This window comes from Acomys minous (assembly GCF_964271855.1).
Source record: "Acomys minous genome assembly, chromosome: 16".
Lineage (NCBI taxonomy): Eukaryota > Metazoa > Chordata > Mammalia > Rodentia > Muridae > Acomys > Acomys minous.
In genome coordinates, this window is record NC_140498.1 from 13,680,708 (window position 1) to 13,708,589 (window position 27,882).

The following is a 27,882-nucleotide window of genomic DNA, read 5'->3' on the forward strand; positions in this document are numbered from 1 at the left end:
TAGAGTGGACAGGGCTGAGGGCTGACGTGAAGATTCAGGCTTCTGGGAATGGACCAGCAGAACCCACACACTGCTCAGGTTACCAGCCTGAGAGAAGGTAGTGCCTCTCGGGCCTGCGCCATCAAATGCCTGTCATATTCATTTGTGGAAAGAGTGTAGATAATAGCCCATGTGAAGGCAGTCTACGTGTGTCTTGCCTCAGGCTCAGCTGCTTGGAAACACCATCGATACCCCACTGAGGTGGACACTGTTGAAGACTGGGAAGAACCATCATGGGTCCTGAATTCAGGAAATGGAATCGAGACTCCAGCCAGGCGATTCTGTTTCTAAGTGAACATCAAACACCGATGGGAGGAGGATTCCTGGGGGGAGACCGGCCTCTGCGCCCTAGAGAGAGACAGCAAGCGGAGAGGTCCCGAAAAGGCTGCAACATTCAGAGCCCGAGCACCTGGATCGGGAGATGACCAGAGTACGGGCTGGACCAGCATGCAGGCCAGAGACACCTAGGGATCTGTCCCGTGGAACAGATACCGGAAGATTTACTCGTGTTTCCCTTTAACCTTTTTCCCTCTTGCATAGGATAGCTGGGTTGTGTAATAAAGTCTAATTGTTAAGAAAGAAAGCCAACATTCATTAGCTGAAGTGAGCCCAGGTGCTCACCGGAGGGGGAGAGGGGTTGCAATTTGGTCTTGGTGCCTTCTATGGCTTCTATTTAGAGAATGCTGTGGTCAATCTAGCACTATGGCCTAATAATGTTTATTACAAAGCTTATAATTATTATTAGGGTGGTATTCTCTAACCAACTAGCAATCAGTCAAGACACAGACAACTGTTGTATTTTAAAATAGCCTTAGAAAAAAACAACAGCAACAAAAAATAAAATAAAATAGCTTTAGAAAAAAAATAAAAAATAAAAAATAAATAAATAAAATAGCCTTAGTTAACCTGGAGCAGGACAGATATTAACCCCATAAACGATTTCCCACAGTAGGGCAGGTATGGGAAACCTACCCTAATGCCATGCCATCTGCCTCTAATAATTTCTATCCAGCTACCTCCCATACATAATCCCAAATACTTGCTACTTATCATCAGCAGGGCCAGATCTCTATCCTCGCTGGACACTTACTTCTCTTCCTCCTTACCTATGGCAGTCTTCTCCTTCTTCTTCTTCTTCTTCTTCTTCTTCTTCTTCTTCTTCTTCTTCTTCTTCTTCTTCTTCTTCTCCTTCTTCTAAAGTTTTTTGGGACAGAGTTTCTCAGTCTTATCTTGGCAGTCTTGGACTCGCTTTGCAGACCAGGTTGGCCTCAAAGCCAGAGCTGTGATGGCCTTTTGTTTGGCATCCTCTTAGGTAAGGTACAAGGTGGAACACAGAGACAGCAAACAGTAATTAGCACCATAATACATCAGACCAAGCTCCAACAAATGTTTTTGGAGAATGTGTAATAATCACCATTCAGTGCTGGTCAGCGGACTCTCTTTGAAACAGGGTTCAAATAGCCCAGGCTGACTTTGAACCCCTGATCTTCCTGCCTCCACCCCTCAAGACCTGGGATTACAGTTCTGTACCCCCACCATACCTGACTGTAACTTTGATGATAAAGAAGGGGACAACAGGACACACTGAGTGCTGAAGAGGACACACTGGGTGCTGAAGAACCCTTTGCCATGAGGACTGATGACACACACAGCTGGGAAAAGCCTTTCCTATGCAGATCTGGGCAGCAATGTTGCTAGACCAGTTTGCTAGAGTTGGAGCAATCCTCTTCCCTCCCCCAGCCTAGATTCTGTACACTCAAATACAGCCAGGAACCTTTGGAAGGAAGGGCCTTCCACAGCTGTGGGGTAGGTCAGCAGCTGGCTCCCAGCAGGAACCTGACAGGCCTGACACTCCCCACTCCTGCAGGAGGGACACATCTGGGGCTCCATGAGGAGGACAGCTCTCATCCTGGGCTCTGGGCTGCTCTTGCTTGGGGCCTTCTGGAACTCAGTCACATGGTGAGTGTGCTCCCTTCAGACCTCAGGGGTGAGAGGCACAGCAAGAAAGGGCTGGCTTCCCAGCCTTCACCCAGAAACTAGAATGGTTTTCCTTCCAAGGCATCTTCAGACATTTTGGGGTGCTTCTGGCCACTTTTGGCAGACCCAGTGGGAGAAACTGCTGTCTACATTTGAAGGCAATGAGTGGATCCTGTTCCTTATAGGTGAGATTCCTGACAGAGGGCTGTGTGGGGCTCCACATTTGTTCTTTTCCTACACTAATCATCATCATCATCACCATTTTTGTTGCTGTTGCTGTTGTTGCTATTATTATTATTATTATTATTATTATTATTATTATTATTATTATTACTAGTAGTAGTAGTAGATTGACTCCAGTGCATGTGAAGGTGGCATGAGCTCGCCATAGCATGCATGTGGAGGTCAGAGGACACCTTGCTGAAGTGGGTCCTCTTCTTCCAGAATGTGGGCCTGGGGACTGAACTCAGGCTGTCAAGCTTGGCTGCAAGGGCCTTCACCTGCTGCTCTATCTTATGGGCCCAATCTGCTCTTCTGTTGTTGGTGGTTTGGGGGTTTTTTGGTTTTTTTGTTTTGTTTTGTTTTGTCTTGTTTTGTTTTTCAGACAAGGTCTCTTTATGTAGCCTTGGCTGTCCTGGTCTCACGTTGTAGACCAGGCTGGCCTTGGAGTCATATTGACCCACCTGCCTCTGCCTCCGGGAGTGCTGGGATTAAAGGTGTGTACCACCACTGTGCAATCTGCCATTTTGTTTCTGTTTTTTGTTTGTTTTGTTTTTTAAGACAGGGTTTCTCTGTATAGCCTTGGCTGTCCTGGACTAGCTTTGTAGACCAGGCTGGCCTCGAACTCACAGGGGTCTGCCTGCCTCTGACTCCTGGGTACTTGGAACCATCTTGCCAATATGGAGCAAGGCCTTAATAGCTCATGTGCCAGGGCTGTTCTGTCACCTGAAAGACTCTTCATTTCCTGCTAACAGACACTTAGGCTGCTCTGAATGTTTCCTTGGAGTCAAAGGTACTATTCATTTACTTCGTATGTGTACGTGTGCCTGAGTGTACGTGTGGGTGAGTGTACGTCCATGTACCATATTCGTGCAGGAGCTGGGAGCTCAGGACAGGATATTGGTTACCATGTGGGGACTGATAATCAAATCCCAGTTTTCTGAAAGAGCCGCCAGTGCTCTTAACTGCTGAGCCCTCTCTCTGTAACCCCAAATTTTCTTGTGATTATTATTTCTATTTTTAATTTTCCATCCTTTTTTCTTTAGACTGGGTTTCTCTGTGTAGTCCTGGCTATCCTGGAACTCACACTATAGACTAGGCTGACTTCAAACTCAAGAGATTTGTCTGCCTCTCCTTCCCAAGTGCTGGATTACAGGTGTGAGCCACCACCACCCAGCTTTGCTTATTATTTTGAAACACACTGTACCAGAAATTCTTTTATTGTTTTTTTTTCTTTTCCTTTTCTTTTTTTTTTTGGTTTTTCAGGACAGGGTCTCTCTCTGTAGTCGTGGCAACCCTGGCATCACCTGGCACACCAGGCTGGCCTTGAACTCATACCCATTCACCCACCTCTGCCTCCCAGGTGCTGGGATTAAAGCCATGTACCTTTTCCACCTCAGAGTCTATCCAAGTGTCCGGCAGAATGGCTCCAACAGTGGTCCTCGCACACTGCCCAGGTCCTTCCTGTGTCCTGCCTACCCCAGACACTGTTTGATGGGGCAGGAAAAGACTAGAGGACGAAGACAGAGACAGAGGTCAGGGAAACAGTGTCCTTGTTCCCCAGGGTCTCCAATCTAGGAGGAGCCACAGTGCCATAAGAAAACTCACTGCAGTGTCCCTTGGATAACTGCTATAGGTAGGAGATTAAAGACATGAGAAGTGGGATTTGAAACAAAACACCTGCTGAAGTGTGTCTTGGTCAGGGTTTTCTTTTTAATATTTATCTATTATCCTGCTGTGATGTGGGCGGGGACATGCATATGCCACACTATGTGGATGGATCAGCAGACCACCCTGCAGTTACTGCTCTTTGTATTTTGACATGGTTCGTCGGGTGGCACTCAGGTCACCAAGCTTACCCACTAAGCCATCCTTATATGTGGGCTCTATTTTCTTCTTTTTAAAAAGAGTTATAGCCGGGCATGGTGGTGCACATCTATAATCCCAGCACTCGGGAGGCAGAGGCTGGTGGATCGCTGTGAGTTCGAGGCCAGCCTGGTCTACAAAGTGGATCCAGGACAGCCAAGGCTACACAGAGAAACCCTGTCTCGAAAACCAAAAAATAAAAAATAAAAAATAAAAAGAGTTATGTATGTATATATGTATGTATGTATTATGTATACAGTATTCTGTTTGCTGCATGTACACCTGTAGGCCAGAAGAGGGCACCATATCTCACCATAGGTGGTTGTGAGCCACCATGTGGTTGCTGGGAATTGAACTCAGGACCTCTGGATGAGCATGCAGTGCTCTGAACCTCTTAGCCATCTCTCCAGCCCTATTTTTCTTCTTCTAGGCATAGGCTTCCGTGTATCCCAGGAGGTCCAAGAAGGAGTTATGTGACTTAGGATGACCATTGAACTTCTGAGACTCCTGACTTGGATCAGCATTTTCTGAAATATTTTGTGGAGCATCAGTACTGGGGAGTAATAGACCAGGTGGTCAGATGGTCTCCTCATCCTAATAGGAAGACTTGTGAGGGGACCAGAAGTGTCATCAGTACCTGTGCTGAGAGGATACAGCAGCCACACCCGTTATCCCAGGAGGTGGCTGAGGCAAGGGGATTGCTGTGAGTTTGGGGTCTGTCTGGACTATCACTGAGTTCAAACTGGCCTGTTTCAAAACAAGTAAAAAACAACAACAAAACTCACACCCAAAACCTCAGCTGTGCTTTAATCCTACCTTAATCCCAGCATTTGAGTGACAGAGGCAGAGAAGTAGAGGACAATCTATTGTGAGTTCACAGCATAGCCAAGTAAGACTATACAGTGGACTCTGTCTCAAATACACACACGCACACACACACACATACACACACACACACACACACACACACACACACACACACACACACACACACACACACAAACACTGTGGAGGGGAGAGGGAGAGACAGAGGCTATGACAGGAGCAGTGAGGCCCCAGGCAGGGGACAGATCCTTGCACTTGTTCATTCACTTCCTGGTGAGCCACTGTGTCCCTGGGATGCTCTAAGTTGCTCTGCTCTCTGCCTCAGGTGCTGGCCTCATACCTGGGCTGTGCTTCTGGGTTTTCAATGGCCTTCTGCTGCTGGTGGACACAACAGGGAAGCCCTCCTCCATCTCCTGCTACCGCATCCAACTTGGCAAGAATGAACCGGTAAGTGGCATTGCAGCTCTTCCTGCTGGGAATGCAGGGACCAAAGTCAGGCAAGCCAAAGACTTAGCCTTGAGGTGACCTGAATCCAGAAGGTACTGGGTATACTTGGTTCATACAGTGCTTGTTTAGCTTGAAAGAAGCCCTGGGTGCCATTACTAAGGCACATGTGGGGCTGCACAGTTATAATCCAAGCACTCAGGAAATGGAAGCAGGAAGATTAGAAGTTCAAGGGCATCCTTGACTACACAGCAAGTTTGAAGGTAGCTTAGGCTACAGGAGACCCTTTCAGTGAGATGGTTCAGCAAGTAAGGGCATGGCCACCAAGCCTGAAGACCTGAGTCTGGTCCCTGGACCCCACACAGGGGAAGAAGAGAACCAACACCATTTACTCTGACCCCAGATGCACACCAGGGCACAAGGCACCTACACACACACACACACTCACACACACACACACACACACACACACACACACACCCCTCAACAATTAAAAAATAATGTAAGAGAGAAATAGATAGGCCACTCAGCCAGTAGCCTGTCTATACCAAAGTGCTGGTTAGGTGATTCCCACCACAGGCTGCCATGTGACACTGTGCTCAACATATCAGGAGGAGAAAGGACTGCCTCAGCCTGTCACAGACATGGCTGCAGCCATTTTTTGTTACTTGGGGTTTTTTTTGTTTTTGTTTTTGTTTTTTTGCTTTTGCTTTTTGGAGACAGGGTCTCTCTGTGTAGCCTAGGCTGTCCTGGACTCATGGGTTTGAATTCACAGAGATCAGCCTGCCTCTGCTTTTCATGTGCTGAAACTAAAGGAGAGCTCTCTTAGGCTGACCTTGGTGGTGCAGAGGCAGAGGCAGGTAGATCCTTGTGAGTTCGAAGTGAGCGTGGTCTGGTCTACAAGGGGAATCCAGGACAGCTAGGGCTGTTATGCAGAGAAACCCTGTCTCAAAAAGTAAAAAAAAAAAAAAAAAAAAAAAAAAAAAAACAGGCAGGGGGGGTGAGGTAGGGTAGGGGGGGGAGACGGCTAGAGAGATGGCTCAGAGTTTAGAGCACTGACAGCTCTTCCCAAGGTCCTGAGATCTCTTCCCAAGAACCACACGTTGGCTCACAACCATCTATGATGTGATATAATGCCCCTTTCTGGCATGCAGGCAGAGAACTGTATACAAAATAAATAAATAAGCCTTTAAAACAAACAAACAAGCCCAGCGTGTGTAGAGCACACCTCTATAATCCCAGCACTTGGTAGGCAGAGGCAGGTGGATCGCTGTGAGTTCGAGGCCAGCCTGGTCTACAAAGCAAGGCCAGGACAGCCAAGGCTACACAGAGAAACCCTGTCTCAAAAAAGTTAAAAAAAAAAAAAAAGCCTCCTTAATCACCCCATGCAGCTGCTAAGCAGCCCTGCTTGCCCACTGTAGGGGCTGAACCACCACCCTGTAGCCTGCACCTGCCTTTCTTGTGCTCTGAAAACCTACAGAGACAACCTTCTGTTAACCCTCAGGGCAGAGACTGGTTTTTAAAGGAGCCGAACCACCGCCCCACACAAACCCTGTCCTGACAACCAGCACTAGCCTGCCCAGTGACTATATGAGTCATCTCTGCTCTCAAGGCACTCTAGTGTGCCCAGCCTGGCACCAAAGGCATGATGGGAAAAGGGAGTCCTGATGAAGGCTCCTTAAAAGGTCCTCTACTGAGATGACAGCTACCAGAATTGGATTTCCTCCAGCCCACCCTGGAGGAACAGATTGGAGGCCTTTGTGTCACTATTTGGCCTGTAAGGCCTTGCTGTTTCTGAAACAGCTACTGTTAAAGTAATGCTTTCTTCTTCATGACTAAGCACTGCTGTGATTGTCATGATCCCTGGGCAGGAAAGGCTAGAACACCCCCTGCCCCTTTTTTTTGAGCAGGACATAGAATAGGCTAGAACTTTTGTTTGTTTGTTTGTTTTTGAAGACAGGGTTTCTCTATGTAGCCTTGACTATCTTGAACATGCTTTATAGACCAGGCTGGCCTCAAACTCACATGATCTGCCTGCTTCTTCCTCCTGAGTGCTGCAATTAAAGGACTGTACCACCAAGTCCAGCTTTAGAACCTCTTCCTACACCCTAAATAGCGTACCATTTAGCCAAGGACGGCCTCCTACTTGCCGTGAGGATGACCTTGAACTTCTTATCTTCCTACTTCCACTTCACACTGGGCATGTGCAGTTGGGCATCACACCCAGTTTCCAAGAATACCAAGAACACACTCTACCCATGCAGCCACGTCCCAGCCCCTCCTGGGGCCTCTGAGCTCCAAAGCTCTTTCTGAGGCCACAGGAAGGACCTTGGACCATGTCCTCCCTCAATAGCTGGAGGAGGTGCTGACTTTAGCAGGATCCCTGAGCTGACTGCAGTGGGAGCTGTTGGCTGCTGCCATTCCTTGGGTCCAGGCCTAACCTCAAGCCACCCTCCCTCCTCCTCCTTGCCTCTGCACACCTCTCCTCTCTCAGCAGCTCCTTCCTAGCCTGGCCTCCACCACACTGAGGAAATGAAAGCCAGGACCCCTTCTCCCAGCTCCCATGGTTCTGTCCTGGGCTGTGACTGTCACCTCTCCTGGTTCCTGTCCTTTTGGCTCCAGGAAATGGCTTCAGTATTCTTCCCTCTTTCCTAACATTCTGACTTTCTCTCAGCCTGGCTCATTTCTCTTTACATTATCACATAAATGCTCTAACTGTTCCATCTCTAAATATTATCACACAATCTTTGCCTGGGTGTGGCAGCACACACCTGGACTCCCAGCATCTGAGACGGAGGCAGGAGGATCATTCAGAAGGGCTACAGGAGACTGTTTCAATTACTTCCTTTATGAGTTTGCGTGTTTTTCCTGCATGTGTGTCCGTGTTTAACATACATGCAGTAGCACCCACAGAGTCCAGAAGAGGATGTCAGACTCACTGTTGTGACCTACCACGTGCATTCAGGGGCCTCTGGAAAACCAGCCAGTGCTCTTAACCACTGAGTCATCTCTTCAGTCCCCAAGACTGTTTCAAAAACAAAAACAAAAACCATCCCTTGGCCCATGTAACACAGGTACACACTGCCACCCATTTGTTCTCCCTTGAGGCAGAGCTCTCTGACAGAGTCATCGCTGCAGTCTGGCTGTCTCTCTGAGCTGTCTGTCTTGTCTCTGCAGCATCTATGCAGCCTCTCAGGGTGGTATATACAGCCTCTGTCCTTGCTCTTGGCTGTCTTTTTCCATGAATTTCATAGTAAGGAAGTTTTAGACAGACAGAAGAAAGTGTAAGAAAAATATATGAGACTCATCTACACACCATTTTCTTCTTCTTCTTCTTCTTCTTCTTCTTCTTCTTCTTCTTCTTCTTCTTCTTCTTTTTCTTCTTCTTCTTCTTCTTCTTCTTCTTCTTCTTCTTCTTCTTCTTCTTCTTCTTCTTTGTTTTTCAAGACAGGTTCTCTCTGTTAACCTTGGCTGTCCTGGATATACTTTGTAGACCAGGCTGGCCACGAACTCACAGTGATCCTTTGCCTCCCAAGTGCTGGGATTAAAGGCGTGCACCACCACGCCGGGCTCCATTTTCAGATTCATCCATTGAAATACTCTATAAACTGATTGAAGAAAGGGCTGAGAGGTTAAGATCACTGCCTACTCTTCCAGAGGTCTTGAGTTAATTACTAGGCAACCACATGGTGGCTCGGAACCATCTATAATGTGATCTGGTGCCCAAATGTACATGCAGGCAGAACACTATATACATATTAATAAAATAAATCTAAAGAAAGTAAGCTAGAAATATTCCACAAGCTATAACTTTCTCCTGACGTGTTTCAAGTTTGAGACATTGGAGGGCTACTGTTTCCAGTCTCTTCCCCATTAGGCTGCTTCCTCCTTCCTGTTCCTGTAGACCACACCACTGCCCTAATTCTCAGGCCATGTCTTCCCAGCAGGTACCCAGTAGCCATGAGGGCACTAGGTGGAAGCTGCCAGCTCTAAGGTTCACAATCCAAAGCTTCCATGCTCATCTGCTCAGCCTCACTGGATTGGCCCCAAGCTGAGGGAGCTGAAGGAGGTTGGGGGCCTGCCCCTGCCGCTTCCATCCATGCAGATGTGTTGTTCTCTTTGTAAGGCTACAGAAGGCCAGCCTGCTCTCAGTCACACAGACTCTTCTGGAATCCTTCATCAAGATGGTTGAGTGACCATCGCTGCTTATCCCTTCCTGTGTTTAACTGGGATTTGCTTCTTTGTCCCTGTAGAGGACAGGGTGTTGTGTGAGCCAGAACTCGGAAGTGACAGGCTCTAGTGTACAGAGCCTATTCTCTGGGGGATGGTGAAGGGGGGGGGGGCGACAGGACACAGCCTTGACAGGACAGAAGTGTACTGTTCACCATGGCCAGCCTCAGACTGTGGAGACCTCAGTCACTCCCAGAGCCCACCCTGAGCAGGTGAGGTAGAGACCTACTTCTCATGTCCCTCTCCCTGTTCCTTCTGTGTCCTGGCAGGTAGACCCCGTGAAGCTGCGTCAAGCTATCCCCTCCGTTATTTTCAACCAGACCATGATCTCTCTGCCCATGCTGGCCATCTCCTACCCTTTCTTGAAGTGGAGGGGAGACCCCTGCTCCGCAGAACTGCCCACCTTCCACTGGTTCCTCATGGAGATGGCCCTTTTCACCCTTGTGGAGGAAATCTTGTTCTACTACTCACACCGGTGAGCTCCTTCCTTGCATGTTTATGGCCTCCTCCTGGGACAACTCCCTGGTCACAAGAGGCCACTGAGCTGTGGTCTCTATTCTCAGGCCCTACCAACAAGCACCAGAGACACAACTGATTCTCCAACTTGACATGATGCCCAGGGAAGAAGTGGTTTCCCTATTCGCATGGGAGAGTGGGTCAGCCCCCTTCTAGCTCCTGTTATTCCTTTCTGGGTCTCAGTTTACTTCTCTGCTGGGGTTGGAGACAATGGAACCCAGACTTATCATCCGCAGACTACAGATGCCTGTTCCTCAGATGGGGACCACATTCCCACCTTGACTTTCTGATGATCTGCTTGGGATGGAGGAAGTGGGCACTGGCAGTTACCATCTATGAATTATCTTTCCAGGCTCCTTCACCACCCCACATTGTATAAGAAAATACACAAGAAACATCATGAGTGGACAGCACCCATTGGTGTGGTCTCAATCTATGCCCACCCTATAGAACACGTGGTAAGTAACCGACTCTGAAGTACAGTAGTGGAGGCTGCTGGTTCCATGCTCTGCTTTCTCCTCACAACCAACTCTGCCAGGGCTTGATGTAACAGGTGCCTAGTGTACATCATCTTATTTTTTCCAACTATCTTTTACAAACTGACTCTGTTGCAGAGGAAGCTGAAGCTAAGTCAGCATGTCCCAATTACCGCCATGAAGGGCAGAGTGAACACCCAGCTGGGTCCCTCCATCTTCTGAATCATCCTTTCCTTTGCAGGCTTCCAACATGTTGCCAGTTATGGTGGGTCCTCTAGCAATGGGCTCTCATTTGTCCTCCCTCACTGTGTGGTTGTCCCTGGCTCTCATCGTCACCACTATCTCCCACTGTGGGTACCACTTGCCCTTCCTGCCTTCTCCTGAGTTCCATGACTACCACCATCTCAAGTAAGCCAACTGCACCCTTGCTCAAGTGCTTCATGGGGCAGTGGTGCCTCCATCTGACTGTGGGAACCAGCTGGGAAAGATGCTGAGTAGACAGGGCCACTTTGATCTTCTTTTTTTCTGACACTATGTCCTTCCTGCAGTGGAAATTTTAATTTGGGTTTTAGGACTGCTGAAACTTGTGAGCCTTGAATCATCTCCTCAGAAACCATGTGCAGAAAAAGTTGGCACACTTAAGCACTGTGGGCTTTATTCTTTGTTTTGTGACAGCATTTCTCTATGTAGCCCTGGCTGTCCTGGAACTTATGTAGACCAAGCTAGCCTTAAACTCCACACTGTGGGATTGACGCTCAACAACATGACCGGCCTCATCCCAGTCTATTCCATGGTCATCAGGCCCATCAGAACAGTTATTCATGGGTCCCCTTCAAACAGACTAGTCAAAGTACCTGTGGAGCATGTCACAGGGATCTGCCTCCTAGTGTCTTCCAAGCTGTTCTGATGCGGGGTGTCCCTCAGCCTACCTGGACAAGCCTTGGTCTGCATGAAGTTCTAACTTCTGCACTCCAGAACACAGTATGATGGAGTAGGTAGGACCCAGAGATGGTTCAGCAGTGTGAAAAGGGGATTGCTACAGCTGGGCATGCTAGCAGGCCTTTAATTCCAGGACTCAGTGTGAGGTTAGCCTGGGCTACAGTGAAGAGAGTTCCAGGCCAGCCTGGACTACACAGTGAGAGCTCAGCAGCCACATGACTATCAGGCTGATCTTGTGCATACCATATCCCCAGTAACAAAAGAGGTGGACTCCAGATGCGTGAAGAACAAGGTGGATTTAAAATATCAGCATTGAGGAAGTTGAGGCAGGAGCATTGGCACCAGTTCAAAGCCAGCTACACATGAGTTCAGTTTGATGAAACGTTTTAGACACAGTAACAACAAAAACTCTATGGCCGAGTGTGGTGGCACGCGGCTATAATCCCAGTACTTGGGAGGCTAAGGCAGGCAGATTTCTGTGAGTTTGAGGCCATCCTGGTCATCAGGGTCAGTCTGGGACAGCCAAGGATACAGTACAGAGGGAAACCCTGTCTCAAAAAACTAAGAAGGACAAACAACAACAAAGAAAAAAGCCTCTTAAACAACTCACAAACAGAACCATTCAAAGGAATATTCCAGGCTCTGTTGATGTGTTTGCACAGCATGGTGGAGTTACATAGGAGAGAGGAGGGCTGGGAGACCCACAACTTCCCACCAGTGTTAGCTGCGCAATACTCTTTCCTCCTTCAGGTTCAACCAGTGCTATGGCGTGCTGGGGTTGCTGGACCACCTACACGGGACTGACGTCATGTTTAAGCAGAGCAAGGCCTATGAGAGACATGTCATCCTGCTGGGCTTCACCCCACTCTCAGAGAGCATTCCTGACCCTCCAAAGAAGATAGAGAGTCTCCTTGGACCATCTGGGCTGTTCCCTCAGAAGTAAGATGTGGTGACTGCCTGGGGCCAGGCCACCCTCAGCAGCTGGCCTCCTTTGACCACCATACTCTAAGGGCTGTCCCATTAGGGTGGAGGGAAGGCAGGCTTCCTGCCTGGACAAGGCCGTGATAGCGTCAGGGCTTCCCCCAAACCACTTCCCATGTCACCTAGGACTAGGAACTCACTTAGGGAAAAGCAACTAACTAATTTTCTGAAGCCCGGGCAGGGGAGAAAAGTCACAGAGAGCCTGGGAGAATCCCCTAGTCCTCTCTTCCAATCCCCACACAGCTCCCCTGTGGCCTCGGTGGGATAGAGAATGTGGTGGCAGTGGGACTGGGACATTTCTGGCTCCAAGACCTTTTCTCACACCTAAAGCCAGGGAACCTGAGGTAATCACAGGTCAGAGTGTGGACATGCTAGATGTACTCCCTGCTTTCCTCCAAAAACGCCTGGGTTACTTTTGCCCTCCACAACACAAGTCCCTCAGAAGGAGCTAGGACAGCCCACAGGAGCTTCTCAATTGACAGGCTCGCCAGCTCCTGTGCCTTAGCCTGAGTGCACACTAGGGCTGAACTCCAGGGGCTGCTCATGTTGAGGGGGACTCAGGTCAGTTGCTCTCTAAACCCAAACCATAGTCGTCTCCCTGCGACAATGAGCCCCGGGAAGCATGGAGTAAGAGCAGGCAGGCCCTTCTTCCTTCACATGGGAAATCAGTGGCAAACAGGCCCAGGAACACTGAAGCCGTAGGCTACCGCAGTAAAGTTTTACCAGGACACCACTGTGGCAGCACATGGTTAGTACCCTGAGATCCTAAGGCCTTGGCACCTAGGTTGGCTCTGGTAGGCTGCCACAGTCACCATTTGCTAAGTTCTATCACAACTGTGCTGATTGTACACTTTCAATTCCAGGTTAGTCAGGGCAACCATCCTATAGCTCAAGTGAAATAGCACAGTCCTGGAGTCCAGCTGCTCATGGTGTAGGCCCAGCCCAGAGCATCCTACACAAAGGCAAAACCTCAAAGTGTGCATGACCAGCTGTGTAAAACCAACTACAGAGCAGGATTCATCCTATAACACAGAAGCCCACAGAAGACTGGGCCCACTGGAAACAGGGCACCTTGCAGTCCCAGCCTCCTCTGACCTTGTGCCCTTAGATTCCTTCACGCACCAACCCACTTCCCCACCCCCACCATCACTGCAGGGCATTCTTCCCTTCCTCCCATGAGCATCTGGGGAAATGCTCTCCGCAGTGACATCAAAAGGGGCAGGGACAGGGAGTCATGTAAATGGACTCTGTGAGGGACCGTCACCATACAAGGCTTGTCCCCAGAGGCACAACATTGGTAAGACCTGAATGTTCCACAAAAACATGGCTAAGAAGCATGCAAATAAATCCTCCATTTAACACAGCCGATTGTGTTGTTTGTTTCTTTGTTATGTTTTGTTTTTTGAGACAGTTTCTCTGTTTAGCCTTGGCTGTCCTGGACTCCCTTTGTAGACCAGGCTGGCTTCCAACTCACAGTTATTCACCTGCCTCTGCCTCCAGATTGCTGAGATTAGAGGTCTGTGCCACTACCGCCCTACTTAACACAGCAGATTGTGTTGTCGTGCCCTCGACCTCACCCCTGACTGCACAACACTAGGAATCAAAGGCCACACAACTGAGGAGCCAGCTGGCACAGCCACTACTAATGAATGTCACTAACGTTGGTCCAGCTCAGCTGGTCACCTACAGAATATAGGTCACTGGTGGCAGTGATCACCCACCCATTTGACAGTAAGAAACTCTAGTCAGGTCTTAGAGGACAGTCAACAGTGCACAGGGAATGCTCATATGTACCCTGGGCAATGGAAACCCAACTCCACCCTTTCCCCAGCTTCCCAGGATGCAGGGCCAAAAGGGTCCAGACTGCCCAGCACTGGATGCACTAGCAGCACCATGGGCCCTGCCTGACACAGCTGCAGAGGAGCCAGAGCAGCCTCCTCTCAAAGACTGCGTTAGTCATCCACATGCAGAGCGTGGGCTCCTCCATCTGGGGACACACACCAGCCTCCTCTCTCACACCCAACAGCAGTGTCCCAGATGGGAGACCAGTCAGTGTTTTGCCTTTTCAAGTTTTTATTGTTATACATATTTTTGTATTAAAAAGAAAAGCGTAATAATTACCACCAATTACAAAGGACTAGAGCAGGACCAGAATAATGAATGAATCACCTCAGACACTCTCAGTAATATTAATGTTATGATACAAGCTCATCCAAGTATTTTACCTTGTCTGTCCTGTTGAATGTGATATCCTAGCACATGGCAAAGACAAGGTACGAGCGTTAAGGTGGAACCTTCTCTGCAAAGCCCACGCCGAGTTTTCCTTTCCTGTGAGAACTGGGCCGAGAGTTCTCTTCTGCCTCTGCCATCACCATGGCTGGAGGAGAGGGTGGGGCTGAGGAGAACCAGGGGCCCTTTAACAAGAGAGATACTCTGGGGTCCCACCCAGGTGGCCAGGGTGTCCAAGCCTCTAGTACTCCCCCATACACTGGCCTTGACTTCATGCCCTTTCCTCACTTCCAGGCCTTCCAAGCAGCTTGCTTTCTTTTGTAAATGTCATCAAAAGGGAGCAGGAAAGAGCTACAGAACAGAAACATTTAACAGCTTGACATGGGCTCAGCACCTCTGTCTGAACCTGGGGTGCAGGCTGGAGCAGGGCCAGGCAGGCTTCTCATGTGTAGCCAGTTCACTCTGAGGCTCAGCAGGGAAATCAAAGTCTGCCCCCTTGTGGGCACAGCCAGAGGATGAAGGTGGTTCCGTTTGGCAGGCTGTCTCAGGTCTTGGATCCCATGGGAAGATGGTGATGGGGAAGCGGCTTGCTCTGGTGGCCCCAGCCACTCCTGGCATACTTGTCACAGACACATCGGTCCTAAATTCAAGCGTCTTCAGAAGGTGAAGGTGTAAACTACACTGCAACCTCAAGTCCTAACATGTCACACACAGAAAAAAAAAATACAGACAGACAGACAGACACACTTCCACCCCTCCTCAGCCTGTGTTGAGATGATAGCCTCGTCTTCCCACCACAAAGGGTCTTCCTCCCTCACATGGCCTGGGAGGGTCTGGGAGAGGATGGCAAACCTAGCCTGGGTAGTCTAGAGAGGAACCACCTTCCCTGACACTGGGCCTCCAAGCCCTGAGGTTCTGTGCTGCAGGATATACAGCATAAGGCTGAGCAGGGACAGGAAGGGGGACAGGAAAGGAAGGAGAAGGAGCCCACTATTGGAAAGGGTGCACCATGGGGCAGATACCAGACTCAGGAGAAGCCTTTAATCCACCAGCACACCCTGTTCCTATATCCTTGGACACAACTGAGTCCTGGAACTGACACAGGATTTCCACATACTCAGCCCTGGGAGGACCACGTGGGGCAGGGCATGAGTCAAACCAAGGTGTCCAGAGACAGAAGGCAAGCTCCTGCCAGCCTGGGATGCTGTGTCCTAGTGCCAGCCTTTGGGACAACAGAGGAACTCAGTGATGAGGACGAGGGCCACACAAGCCTCAGTAAGTGAGCAAAAAGACCACACCCTCCCTGTGCTGTCCAGGTCCCATGTGGGGTGAGCATGCAGTCTCCCCAGTCTGTGTGCTCAGTCCATCACCCTCCCCAGCTCCTGATCACAGCAGCCTCCATCCACTCCTCTGGCTCTCACCGGGCAGCCTGGGCCGTCGGTGGCTCAAGAAGAGAAGTCAGGTATACTCTATGTCCACATTTACCTTCCTGCCATGGGGCTTCACCAAACGGCAGAATCCCCCAGCCCTGGGTTCCTCTCACCCCGTGATCCCAGGCAGGGTGGCAGAGAGGCAGAGGGCAGAGATGGCCTGTAGGGGGTGAGGTTATTAAGATGGGCAGCCCACACCAAACCCTTGGAGAATGGCACCTTTCTCCACCTTGAGATACAAACCTCCTTGAGGTCAAAGGTCTTTAAGGTCAGACACAGATCTAAGCTGAGGCCGCCCGTGGGTGTTCTCCCCTTGTTCAGGGCTTGGGGAGACACACAGGCTGAGGACAAGGGTGGACCAGACAAGACCCACTCTGTTTACAACAGTCTAAAGCAAACTTGGCCTTGGTCTTCCAAAGGCAAGGTCGTCCTTGTTGAGGACGATAGGCCATATGGCCAATGTTCAGCCTTCTTGTCCAAGTCTGCACTTTTAAGTCTCTGTGTTTCCCAGAGCTAGACTTTCACCAGAAACTCTCTGACCCTTTGGGAGGCAGCAGTTAGACTACAGACAGATAGAGATGGAGCAACCCTGTTATGGTTTAGCAGTTAGACTTGACAAGGATGGAGCCAGATACCCTGTGTGGAAGGACATTATGACCCTGCCTGGAAATCCCTATGTTTTGCTAAATGCCCGTATTTTGGTTGCTATAGCAACATGCTTCCCTGCCTTCTGACTTATAAAAGCTGCTGCCTGACTAATAAAGCTTGAGAGTTTGATCAATCAGACTTGCTCTTCTTCTTTGTGTCTTGCATTTTCAACAGGTGACCTTCCTCCCGATTATTAGTCGAACCCCACAGGCCCGAGTAGGGCCTGGTGAGGCGCCAGCAAGCAGAACAAGGACAGTGGCAGCAGAGTGCAGACACAGGACATCAGCTTCAGACGATGCAACAGCAGTGGTGTCCTGAGCACAGCTCTGACAGAGCTGCCCCTACTCTCTGGCCTCCAGGCAGGAGGCCCTGTCCATGCAACTCAGTCCCGAGGAGAATTCTAGTGAGTCCAAGCCCAGGGTGCTCCCAGACAGGTGGAGCCCTTCAGGAGGCTCAAGGAAAACGGACATTTGGGCATTAGTTCAGGTTCCCACTCCACAATAAGGCAACTTTTAAAAAAATATTATTCCCAAAAGAATAGAAAATTTAATTTAATTCAATTTTTAAAAAGAGAAAAATATATTATTTCGGCATGGCGTGGTTGCCCATGCCTTTAATCTCAGCATTCAGGAAGCAGAGGCAGGTGGATCGCTGTGAGTTTCAGGCCAGCCTGGTCTACAAAGTGAATCTAGGACAGCCAAGGCTACACAGAGAATCCCAGTCTAGAAAACAAACAAGAAATAAACAAACAAACAAACAAAAACCCCAAACACTATATATATATATTGCTGGAGATAGGGCAATCCTCTTCCTTCCCCCAGCCTGGAGTCTGTACATTCAAATACAGCCAGCAACCTCTGGTAGGGAAGGCCCTTCCACAGCTGTGGGATAGGTCAGCACCCTGCTCCCAGCAGGAGCCTGACATGCCTGACACTCCCAGCTTCTGCAGGAGGGACATATATGGGGCTCCATGAGGAGAAAATATATATATATATAATTTTCAAAAACAAAAGAGAAGAAAAATTCCAAGGAAGGGGAAAGACAGCACTTTCTACAGATTAGGTGGATTCTGGGGTTTTGTTTTTGTTTTTCTTTTTCTTTTTTTTCATTTTTAGTTTTCAATTTTGTCCTTTTTTCCTTCTTTTTTTTTTTTTTTTTTTCTTTTTTTTATCTGTTTTCTCAAGAATGGAAAGGTCAGAGAAAAAAGCAAATGAATCACCTTTCAATAGGCTCTTCTGGTGTGATCAGCCTCTCTGGGCTGCGGCGATGGTTTGCTCAATAAAACACTCGCCATGTAAACACAAGGACCTGAGTTCAATCCCCAGAAGGGATGGAAAGCTGGGTACCACAGCATGTACTTGGTTTTTGTCTGTTTGCTTTGGTCTTTTGAGACAGGGTTTCTCTGTGTAGCCCTGACTGTCCTGCACTTGCTTTGTAGACCAGGCTGGCCCCCGAACTCACAGTGATCTGCCTACCTGTGCTGGGATTACAGGAGTGTGCTACCATATCTAACTCACAGCGTGTAAGTGCCTAAGGCAAGGCCACATTCCTCTCACAATTAGGGCAGTCATTTGTAACCCACTAGGAATCTGTGAAAACACAGACACCTGTTATATTTTAAAATAGCCCTAGTTAACTAGGGCCAGGGCAGATATTAATCCGACAAACTATATTCCACAGAGGGGAGGGTATGAAATCCCTGCCCCAATCCCATTCCATCTGCCTCTAATAATTTCTATCAAGCTACCTCCCATCCATACTCCCAAATACTTGCTCTTTATCATCGTGTGGTTGCCAAATCTCCTCCAACCCAGCCATGTGCTTTCCTCTACCTAATCCAATTCGCAGGCTATTGCTTTGTTTGTTTGTTTGTTTGTTTTGTTTTGTTTTGTTTTCAAGACAGGGTTTCTCTGTGTAATATCCCTGGCTGTCCTGGAACTCTGTAGACCAGGCCGGGTTAGCACTCACTGAGATCCCTCTGCCTCTGCCTCTAATCCTGGGATTAAAGGCGTGTGCCACCATGCCCAGTTTTTGGTTTTGGCGGTGTCTTTTTCATTTTTTGAGACAGACCTACCTACCTGAACTCACTTTGTAGACTGGGTTGGCCTTGAACTCACAGGAGTCATGGCTTTTAATTAGCAAACCTCTTAGGCTAGGTACAAGGTGGTGCAGAGAGAGAGAGGGAGAGAGAGCAGTACTTAGCATCAAAATACATCAGACCAACCTCCAACAAATGTTTTGGAGAATGTGTAAGAACCACCATCCCAGGCTGGTCAGCGGACTCTCTTTGAAACAGGGTTCAAATAGCCCAGGCTGACTTTGAACCCCTGATCTTCCTGCCTCCACCTCTCAAGACCTGGGATTACAGTTCTGTACCCTCACCATACCTGACTGTAACTGTGATGATAAAGAAGGGGACTACAGGACACACTGAGTGCTGAAGAGGACACACTGGGTGCTGAAGAACCCTTTGCCATGAGGTCTGAGGACACATACACAGCTGGGGAAAGCCTTTCCTATGCAGATCTGGGCAGCAATGTCACTCAACAGGTTTGCTGGAGGTGGGGCAATCCTGTTCCCTCCCCCACGCTATAGTCTGTACACTCAAATACAGCCAGGAACCTTTGGAAAGAAGGGCCTTCCACAGCTGTGGCGTAGGTCAGCAGCTGGCTCCCAGCAGGAACCTGACAGGCCTGACACTCCCAGCTCCTGCAGGAGGGACACATCTGGGGCTCCATGAGGAGGACAGCTCTCATCCTGGGCTCTGGGCTGCTCTTGCTTGGGGCCTTCTGGAACTCAGTCACATGGTGAGTGTGCTCCCTTCAGAACTTAGGGGGGAGAGGCACAGCAAGAAAGGGCTGGCTTCCCAGCCTTCACCCAGAAACTTGAATGGTTTTCCTTCCAAGGCATCTTCAGACATTTTGGGGTGCTTCCGGCCACTTTTGGCAGACCCAGTGGGAGAAACTGCTGTCTACATTTGAAGGCAATGAGTGGATCCTGTTCCTTATAGGTGAGATTCCTGACAGAGGGCTGTGTGGGGCTCCACATTTGTTCTTTTCCTACACTAATCATCATCATCATCATCACCATTTTTGTTGATGTTACTGTTGTTGTTGATGTTTGTTGTTGTTGTTATTATTATTATTATTATTATTATTATTATTACTAGTAGTAGTAGTAGATTGACTCCATGTGCATGTGAAGGGGGCATGAGCTCGCCATAGCATGCATGTGGAGGTCAGAGGACACCTTGCTGAAGTGGGTCCTCTTCTTCCAGAATGTGGGCCTGGGGATTGAACTCAGGCTGTCAAGCTTGGGTGCAAGGGCCTTCACCTGCTGCTCTATCTTATGGGCCCAATCTGCCCTTCTGTTGTTGTGGTGGTTTGAGGTTTTTTGCTTTTTTGGTTTTTTGTTTTCAGACAAGGTCTCTTTACATAGCCTTGGCTGTCCTGGTCTCACACTGTAGACCAGGCTGGTCTTGGAGTCATATTGACCCACCTGCCTCTGCCTCTGGGAGTTCTGGGATTAAAGGTGTGTGCCACCACTGCCCAATCTGCCATTTTGTTTCTGTCTTTTGTTTGTTTTGTTTTTTGAGACAGGGTTGCTCTGTGTAGCCTTGCCTGTTCTGGACTAGCTTTGTAGACCAGGCTGGCCTCGAACGCACAGGGATCTGCCTGCCTCTGACTCCTGGGTACTTGGAACCATCTTGCCAATATGGAGCAAGGCCTTAATAGCTCATGTGCCAGGGCTGTTCTGTCACCTGAAAGACTCTTCATTTCATGCTAACAGACATTTAGCTGCTCTGAATGTTTCCTTGGAGTCAAAGGTACTATTCATTTACTTTGTGTGTGTTCGTGTGGGTGAGTGTACTTCCATGTGCCATGTTCGTGCAGGAGCTGGGAGCTCAGGACAGGGTGTTGGTTTCCCTGGAACTAGAGTAACAAATGATTGTGAAGCACCATGTGGGGTCTGGAAATGAAACCCCAGCTCTCTGGAAGAGCAGCCAGAGCTCTTAACTGCTGAGCCCTCTCTCTCTAACCCCAAATTTTCTTGTGATTATTATATGTATTTTTGAAATTATGATCATTTTTTCTTTTTTCTTTTTCTTTTCTTAAATGATTTATTTATTATTGTATACAGTATCCCGCGTGTTCACCTGCACACCAGAAGAGGGCACCAGATTTCACTATAGATGGTTGTGAGCCACCAGGTGGTTGCTGGGAATTGATCTCAGAACCTCTGGAAGAGCAGCCAGTGCTCTTAGCTGCTGAGCCATTTCTCCAGCCCCGTGATCCTTTTTTTCTTTAGACTGGGTTTCTCTGTGTAGCCCCGGCTATCCTGGAACTCACTTTATAGACTAGGCTGACTTCAAACACAGAGATCTGTCTGCCTCTGCCTCCCAAGTGCTGGATTGCAGGTGTGAGCCACCACCACCCAGCTTTGCTTGTTATTTTGAAACACACTGTACCAGAATTTCGTCTAATTTTATTCTATTTATTTATTTATTTATTTATTTGGTTTTTTTTTTTTCAAGACAGGGTTTCTCTGTGAGGCCATGGCAGTCCTGGAATCACTTGGCATACCAGGCTGGCCTGAAACTCACATCAATCCACCTGCCTCTGCCTCCCAAGTGCTGGCTGGGATTAAAGCCATGTACCACCATGCCAGGCTCTGTATCAGCATTTCTCCACACAGCCTGTGTCTGCTTGCTTTGTCTCCTTTTCCACCTCAGAGTCTATCCAAGTGTCTGGCAGAATGGCTCTAACAGTGGTCCTCCCACACTGCCCAAGTCCTTCCTGTGTCCTGCCTACCTCAGACACTGTTTGATGTGGCAGGAAAGGACTAGAGGAAGAAGACAGAGACAGAGGTCAGGGAAACAGTGCCCTTGTTCCCCAGGGTCTCCAATCTAGGAGGAGCCACAGTGCCATAAGACAACACTGTGGTGTCCCTTGGATGACTGCTGTAGGTAGGAGATTAAAGACATGAGAAGTGGGATGTGAAACAAAACGCCAGCTGAAGTGTGTCTTGGTCAGGGTTTTCTTTTTAATATTTATCTATTATCGTGTTGTGATTTGGGCGGGGACAGGCACATGCCACACTATATGGATGGATCAGCAGACCACCCTACAGTGACTGCTCTTTGCACTTTGACATGGTTCATGGGCTGGCACTCGGGTCACCAGGCTTACCCACTAAGCCACCCTTATATGCACGCTCTATTATTTTTCTTCTAAGCATAGGCTTTCGTGCATCCCAGGAGGTCCAAGAAGGAGTTATGTGACTGAGGATGACCATTGAACTTCTGAGACTACTGACTTTGATCAGCATTTTCTGAAATTTTTTGTGGAGCATCAGTATTGGGGAGTAATAGACCAGGGGGTCAGATGGTCTCCTCATCCTAATAGGAAGACTTGTGAGGGGACCAGAAGTGTCATCAGTACGTGTGCTGAGAGTATATAGCAGCCACACCTGTTATCCTAGAAGGTGGCTGAGGCAAGGGGATTGCTGTGAGTTTGGGGTCTGTCTGGACTATCAGTTGGTTTCAAACTGGCCTGTTACAAAACAAGTAAAAAAAAAAAACAACAACAACAAAACTCAACACCCAAAATCTCAATTATGTTTTAATCCCACCTTTAATCCCAGCATATGAGTGGAAGAGGCAGAGAGGCAGGGGGTAATCTACTGTGAGTTCACAGCAAGACTACCCAGTGAGCCCCTGTCTCAAACACACACAAGCGCACACACACACACACACACACACACACACACACACACACACACACGCACACACACACACACACACTGTGGAGGAGAGAGGGAGACAGACAGAGGCTATGACAGGAGCACTGAGGCCCCAGGTAGGGGACAGATCCTTGCACTTGTTCATTCACTTCCTGGTGAGCCACTGTGTCCCTGGGATGCTCTAAGTTGCTCTGCTCTCTGCCTCAGGTGCTGGCCTCATACCTGGGCTGTGCTTCTGGGTTTTCAATGGCCTTCTGCTGCTGGTGGACACAACAGGGAAGCCCTCTTCCATCTCCTGCTACCCCATCCAACTTGGCAAGAATGAACCGGTAAGGGGCATTGCAGCTCTTCCTGCTGGGAATGCAGGGACTAAAGTCAGGCAAGCCAAATCTTACCCTTGAGGTGACCTGAATCCAGAAGGTGCTGGGTATCCTTGGTTCATACAGTGCTTGGTTAGCTCAAAAGAAGCCCAGGGTGCCATTACGAAGGTACATGTGGGGCTACATAGCTATAATCTGAGCATTCAGGAAGTGGAGGCAGGAGGATTAGAAATTCAAGGTCGTCCTTGGCTACACAGGAAGTTTGAAGGTAGCTTAGGCTACAGGAGATCCTGTCAGTGAGATGGTTCAGCAAGTAAGGGCATGGCTGCCAAGCTTGAAGACCTGAGTCTGGTCCCTGGACCCCACACAGGGGAAGAGAGAACCAACACCATTTACTCTGACCCCAGATGCACACCAGGGCACAAAGACCTACAAACACACACACACACACACACACACACACACACACACACACACACACACACACATACACACACACACCCCTCAATAATTAAAAAATAAAGTAAGAGAGAAATGGAAAGGCCACTCACCCCAGAGCCAGTCTAGACCAAAGTGCTGGTCAGCTGATTCCCACCCACAGTGGCCCTGTGACACTGTGCTCAACATACCAGGAGGAGAAAGGACTGCCTCAGCCTGTCACAGACATGGCTGCAGCACAACTCCAAGAACTCCAAGAACACTTTACCCACCCAGCCACTTCCCGGCCCATCCTGGGGCTTCTCAGCTCCAAAGCTCTGTCTGAGGCCACAGGAAGGACCTTGGACCATGTCCTCCCTCAATAGCTGGAGGAGGTGCTGACTTTAGCAGGATCCCTGAGCTGACTGCAGTGGGAGCTGTTGGCTGCTGCCATTCCTTGGGTCCAGGCCTAACCTCAAGCCACCCTCCCTCCTCCTCCTTGCCTCTGCACACCTCTCCTCTCTCAGCAGCTCCTTCCTAGCCTGGCCTCCACCACACTGAGGAAATGAAAGCCAGGACCCCTTCTCCATGGTTCTGTCCTGGGCTGTGACTGTCACCTCTCCTGCTTCCTGTCCTTTTGGCTCCAGGAAATGGCTTCAGCATTCTTCCCTCTTTCCTAACATTCTGACTTTCTCTCAGCCTGGCTCATTTCTCTTTACATTATCACATAAATGCTCTAACTGTTCCATCTCTAAAGATTATCACACAATCTTTGCCTGGCTGTGGCAGCACACACCTGGACTCCCAGCATCTGAGACGGAGGCAGGAGGATCATTCAGAAGGGCTACAGGAGACTGTTTCAATTACTTCCTTTATGGGGTTGGGTGTTTTTTCTGCATGTGTGTCTGTGTTTAACATACATGCAGTAGCACCCACAGAGTCCAGAAGAGGATGTCAGACCCACTGTTGTGACCTACCACGTGCATTCAGGGGCCTCTGGAAACCCAGCCTGTGCTCTTAACCACTGAGTCATCTCTCCAGTCCCCAAGACTGTTTCAAAAACCAAAACCAAAACCATCCCTTGGCCCACTTAACACAGGTACACACTGCCACCCATTTGTTCTCCCTTGAGGCAGAGCTCTCTGACTGAGTCATCTCTGCAGTCTGGCAGTCTCTCTGAGCTGTCTGTCTTGTCTCAGAGGCATCTATACAGCCTCTCAACGTGGTATATACAGCCTCTGTCCTTGCTCTTGGCTGTCTTTTCCCGTGAGTTTTTTAGTAACTATTTTAAGGCAGGCAGACAGACAGACAGACAGACAGACAGACAGACAGAAGAAATGTGAGAAAAATATATTAGACTCATATAAACAACATTTCAGATTCATCCATTGAAATAATCTACAAGCTATAACTTTCTTCTGACCTGTTCCAATATTGAGACACTAGAGGACCCCTGTTTCCAGTCTCTTCCCCATTAGGCTGCTTTCTCCTTCCTGTTCCTGTAGACCACACCAGTGCCCTAATTCTCAGGCCATGTCTTCCCAGCAGGGACCCAGTAGCCATGAGGGCACTGGGTGGAGGCTGCCAGCTCTAAGGTTCACAATCCAAGGCTTCCATGCTCATCTGCTCAGCCTCACTGGATTGGCCCCAAGCTGAGGGAGCTGAAGGAGGTTGGGGGCCTGCCCCTGCTGCTCCCATCCATGCAGATGTGTTGTTCTCTTTGTAAGGCTACAGAAGGCCAGCCTGCTCTCAGTCACTCAGACTCTTCTGGAATCCTTCATCAAGATGGTTGAGTGACCATCGCTGCTTATCCGTTCCTGTGTTTAACTGGGATTTGCTTCTTTGTCCCTGTAGAGGACAGGGTGTTGTGTGAGCCAGAACTCGGAAGTGACAGGCTCTAGTGTACAGAGCCTATTCTCTGGGGGAGAGGGGACACTGCCATGTCAGGACAGGACAGTACTGTTCACCATGGCCAGCCTCAGACTGTGGAGACCTCAGTCACTCCCAGAGCCCACCCTGAGCAGGTGAGGTAGAGACCTACTTCTCATGTCCCTCTCCCTGTTCCTTCTGTGTCCTGGCAGGTAGACCCCATGAAGCTGCGTCAGGCTATCCCCTCCGTTATTTTCAACCAGACCATGATCTCTCTCCCCATGCTGGCCATCTTCTACCCTTTCCTGAAGTGGAGGGGAGACCCCTGCTCCCGAGAACTGCCCACCTTCCACTGGTTCCTCATGGAGATGGCCCTTTTCACCCTTGTGGAGGAAATCTTGTTCTACTACTCACACCGGTGAGCTCCTTCCTTGCATGTTTATGGCCTCCTCCTGGGACAACTCCCTGGTCACAAGAGGCCACTGAGCTGTGGTCTCTATTCTCAGGCCCTACCAACAAGCACCAGAGACACAACTGATTCTCCAACTTGACATGACGCCCAGGGAAGAAATGGTTTCCCTATTCGCATGGGAGAGTGGGTCAGCCCCCTTCTAGCTCCTGTTATTCCTTTCTGGGTCTCAGTTTACTTCTCTGCTGGGGTTGGAGACAATGGAACCCAGACTTATCATCTGCAGACTACAGATGCCTGTTCCTCAGATGGGGACTCGTTCGCACCTTGACTTTCTGATGATCTGCTTGGGATGGAGGGAAGTGGGCGTTGGCAGTTCCCATTTATGAATTATCTTTCCAGGCTCCTTCACCACCCCACGATGTATCAGAAAATACACAAGAAACATCATGAGTGGACAGCACCCATTGGTGTGATCTCAATGTATGCCCACCCTATAGAACACGTGGTAAGTATGGCCCCTTAAGTACAGAAGCTGAGGCTGCTGGTTCCCTGCTCTGCTTTCTCCTCACAACCAACTCTGCCAGGTCTTGGCTGTAGCAGGTGCCTAGTGTACATCATCTTATTCCTCCCAACAACCTTTTACAAACTGACTCTGCTGCAGAGGAAACTGAAGCTAAGTCAGCGTGTCCCAAGTTACAGCCATGAAGGGCAGAGTGAACACCCAGCTGGGTCCCTCCATCTCCTGAATCATCCTTTCCTTTGCAGGCTTCCAGCATGTTGCCAGTTATGGTGGGACCTCTAGCAATGGGCTCTCACTTGTCCTCCATCACTGTGTGGCTTTCCCTATCTGTCATTGTCAGTGTTACCATCCACTGTGGGTACCACTTGCCCTTCCTGCCTTCACCTGAGTTCCATGACTACACCATCTCAAGTAAACCAACTGCACCCTCGCTCAAGTGCGTCATGGGACAGTGGTGCCTCCATCTGACTGTGGTAACCAGCTGGGAAAGATACTGAGTAGACAGGGCCACTTTGATCTTCTCCTTTTTGTCTGACACCATGTCCTTCCTGCCGTTGGAAATTTTAATTTGGGTTCTAGGACTGCTGAATCTCGTGACCCTTAAATCATCTCCTCAGAAACCATGTGCAGAAAAAGTTGGCACACTTAAGCACTATGGGCTATGTTCTTTGTTGGTGACAGCATTTCTCTATGTAGCCTTGGCTGGCCTAGAAATTATATAGACCAGGCTGACCTCAAACTCCAAACTGAGGCTCAACAGCATGACTGCCTTCATCCCAGACTATTCATTGGTCATCAGACACACTTAGAACAGTTATTCATGGGTCCCCTCCAAACAGACCAGTCAAAGTACCTGTGGAGCATGTCACAAGCGTCTGCCTCCTAATGTCTTCCAAGCTGTTCTGATGTGGGGTGCCCCTCAGCTACCTGGACAAGCCTTGGTCTGCATGAAGTGCTAACTTCTGCACTCCAGAACACAGTATGATGGAGTAAGTAGGACCCAGAGATGGTTCAGCAGTGTGGAAAGGGGATTGCTACAGCTGGGCATGCTAGCAGGCCTTTAATTCCAGGACTCAGTGTGAGGTTAGCCTGGTCTACAGTGAAGAGAGTTCCAGGCCGGCCTGGACTACACAGTGAGAGCTCAGCAGCCACATGACTATCAGGCTGATCTTGTGCATACCATATCCCCAGTAACAAAAGAGGTGGACTCCAGGTGCGTGAAGAACAAGGTGGACTTAAAATATCAGCATTGGGGAAGTTGAGGCAGGAGCATTGGCACCAGTTCAAGGCCAACTCAACATGAGTTCAGTTTGGTGAAACTTTTTTAGACACAGTAACAACAAAAACTCTATGGCCGAGTGTGGTGGCACACGCCTATAATCCCAGCACTTAGGAGGCCAAGGAAGGCAGATTGCTGAGAGTTTGAGGCCAGCTGGGTCATCAAAGTGAGTCTGGGACAGCCAAGGCTACAGAGGGAAACCTTGTCTCAAAAAAAAAACAAGGAAAAACAACAACAACACAACTCTTAAACAATCCACAAATGGAACCATTCAAAGGAATATTCCAGGCTCTGTTGATGTGCTTGCACAGCATGGTAGAGTTACATAGGAGAGAGGAGGGCTGGGAGACCCACAGCTTCCCACTAGTGTTAGCTGTGCAATACTCTTTCCTCCTTCAGGTTCAACCAGTGCTATGGGACACTGGGGTTGCTGGACCACCTACATGGGATTGACATCCTGTTTTAGAAGAGCAAGGCCTACGAAAGACATGTCATCCTGCTGGG

The 27,882-nt window shown here is 49.1% G+C and overlaps 2 protein-coding genes across 3 annotated transcripts; both read left to right on the plus strand.

Moving 5' to 3' along the window:
- The first annotated feature begins 1,792 nt into the window (after positions 1 to 1,792).
- LOC311585690 (fatty acid hydroxylase domain-containing protein 2-like) lies at positions 1,793 to 27,880 on the plus strand. Of its 2 annotated transcripts, none has more exons than XM_084761175.1 (7): positions 1,793 to 1,998; positions 2,098 to 2,201; positions 5,252 to 5,373; positions 9,870 to 10,075; positions 10,469 to 10,574; positions 10,834 to 11,000; positions 27,778 to 27,880. In XM_084761175.1, the coding sequence occupies exons 1-7, from the start codon at positions 1,928 to 1,930 to the stop codon at positions 27,842 to 27,844; spliced, it is 843 nt and encodes a 280-aa protein (XP_084617301.1). In that variant the 5' UTR covers positions 1,793 to 1,927; the 3' UTR covers positions 27,845 to 27,880. The 2 variants fall into 2 exon arrangements, with proteins under 2 accessions (XP_084617301.1, XP_084617300.1); XM_084761174.1 differs by lacking the exon at positions 27,778 to 27,880 and adding an exon at positions 12,282 to 12,860.
- LOC311586283 (fatty acid hydroxylase domain-containing protein 2-like) lies at positions 19,410 to 26,596 on the plus strand (the record flags this gene model as incomplete). The annotated part of the gene is made up of 6 exons (XM_084762258.1): positions 19,410 to 19,626; positions 19,726 to 19,829; positions 22,769 to 22,890; positions 25,380 to 25,585; positions 25,979 to 26,084; positions 26,345 to 26,596. The coding sequence occupies exons 1-6, from the start codon at positions 19,556 to 19,558 to the stop codon at positions 26,594 to 26,596; spliced, it is 861 nt and encodes a 286-aa protein (XP_084618384.1). The 5' UTR covers positions 19,410 to 19,555.
- Positions 27,881 to 27,882: the final 2 nt, after the last annotated feature.

Excerpts from the sequence above, each read along its gene's own strand:
- LOC311585690 (XM_084761174.1), top strand. The coding sequence starts at position 1,928 with ATGAGGAGGACAGCTCTCATCCTGGGCTCTGGGCTGCTCTTGCTTGGG. Across the intron at positions 2,202-5,251 it reads GTGGATCCTGTTCCTTATAG|GTGCTGGCCTCATACCTGGG; the intron begins GTGAGATTCCTG and ends TCTCTGCCTCAG. Across the intron at positions 10,575-10,833 it reads CCCACCCTATAGAACACGTG|GCTTCCAACATGTTGCCAGT; the intron begins GTAAGTAACCGA and ends TTTCCTTTGCAG.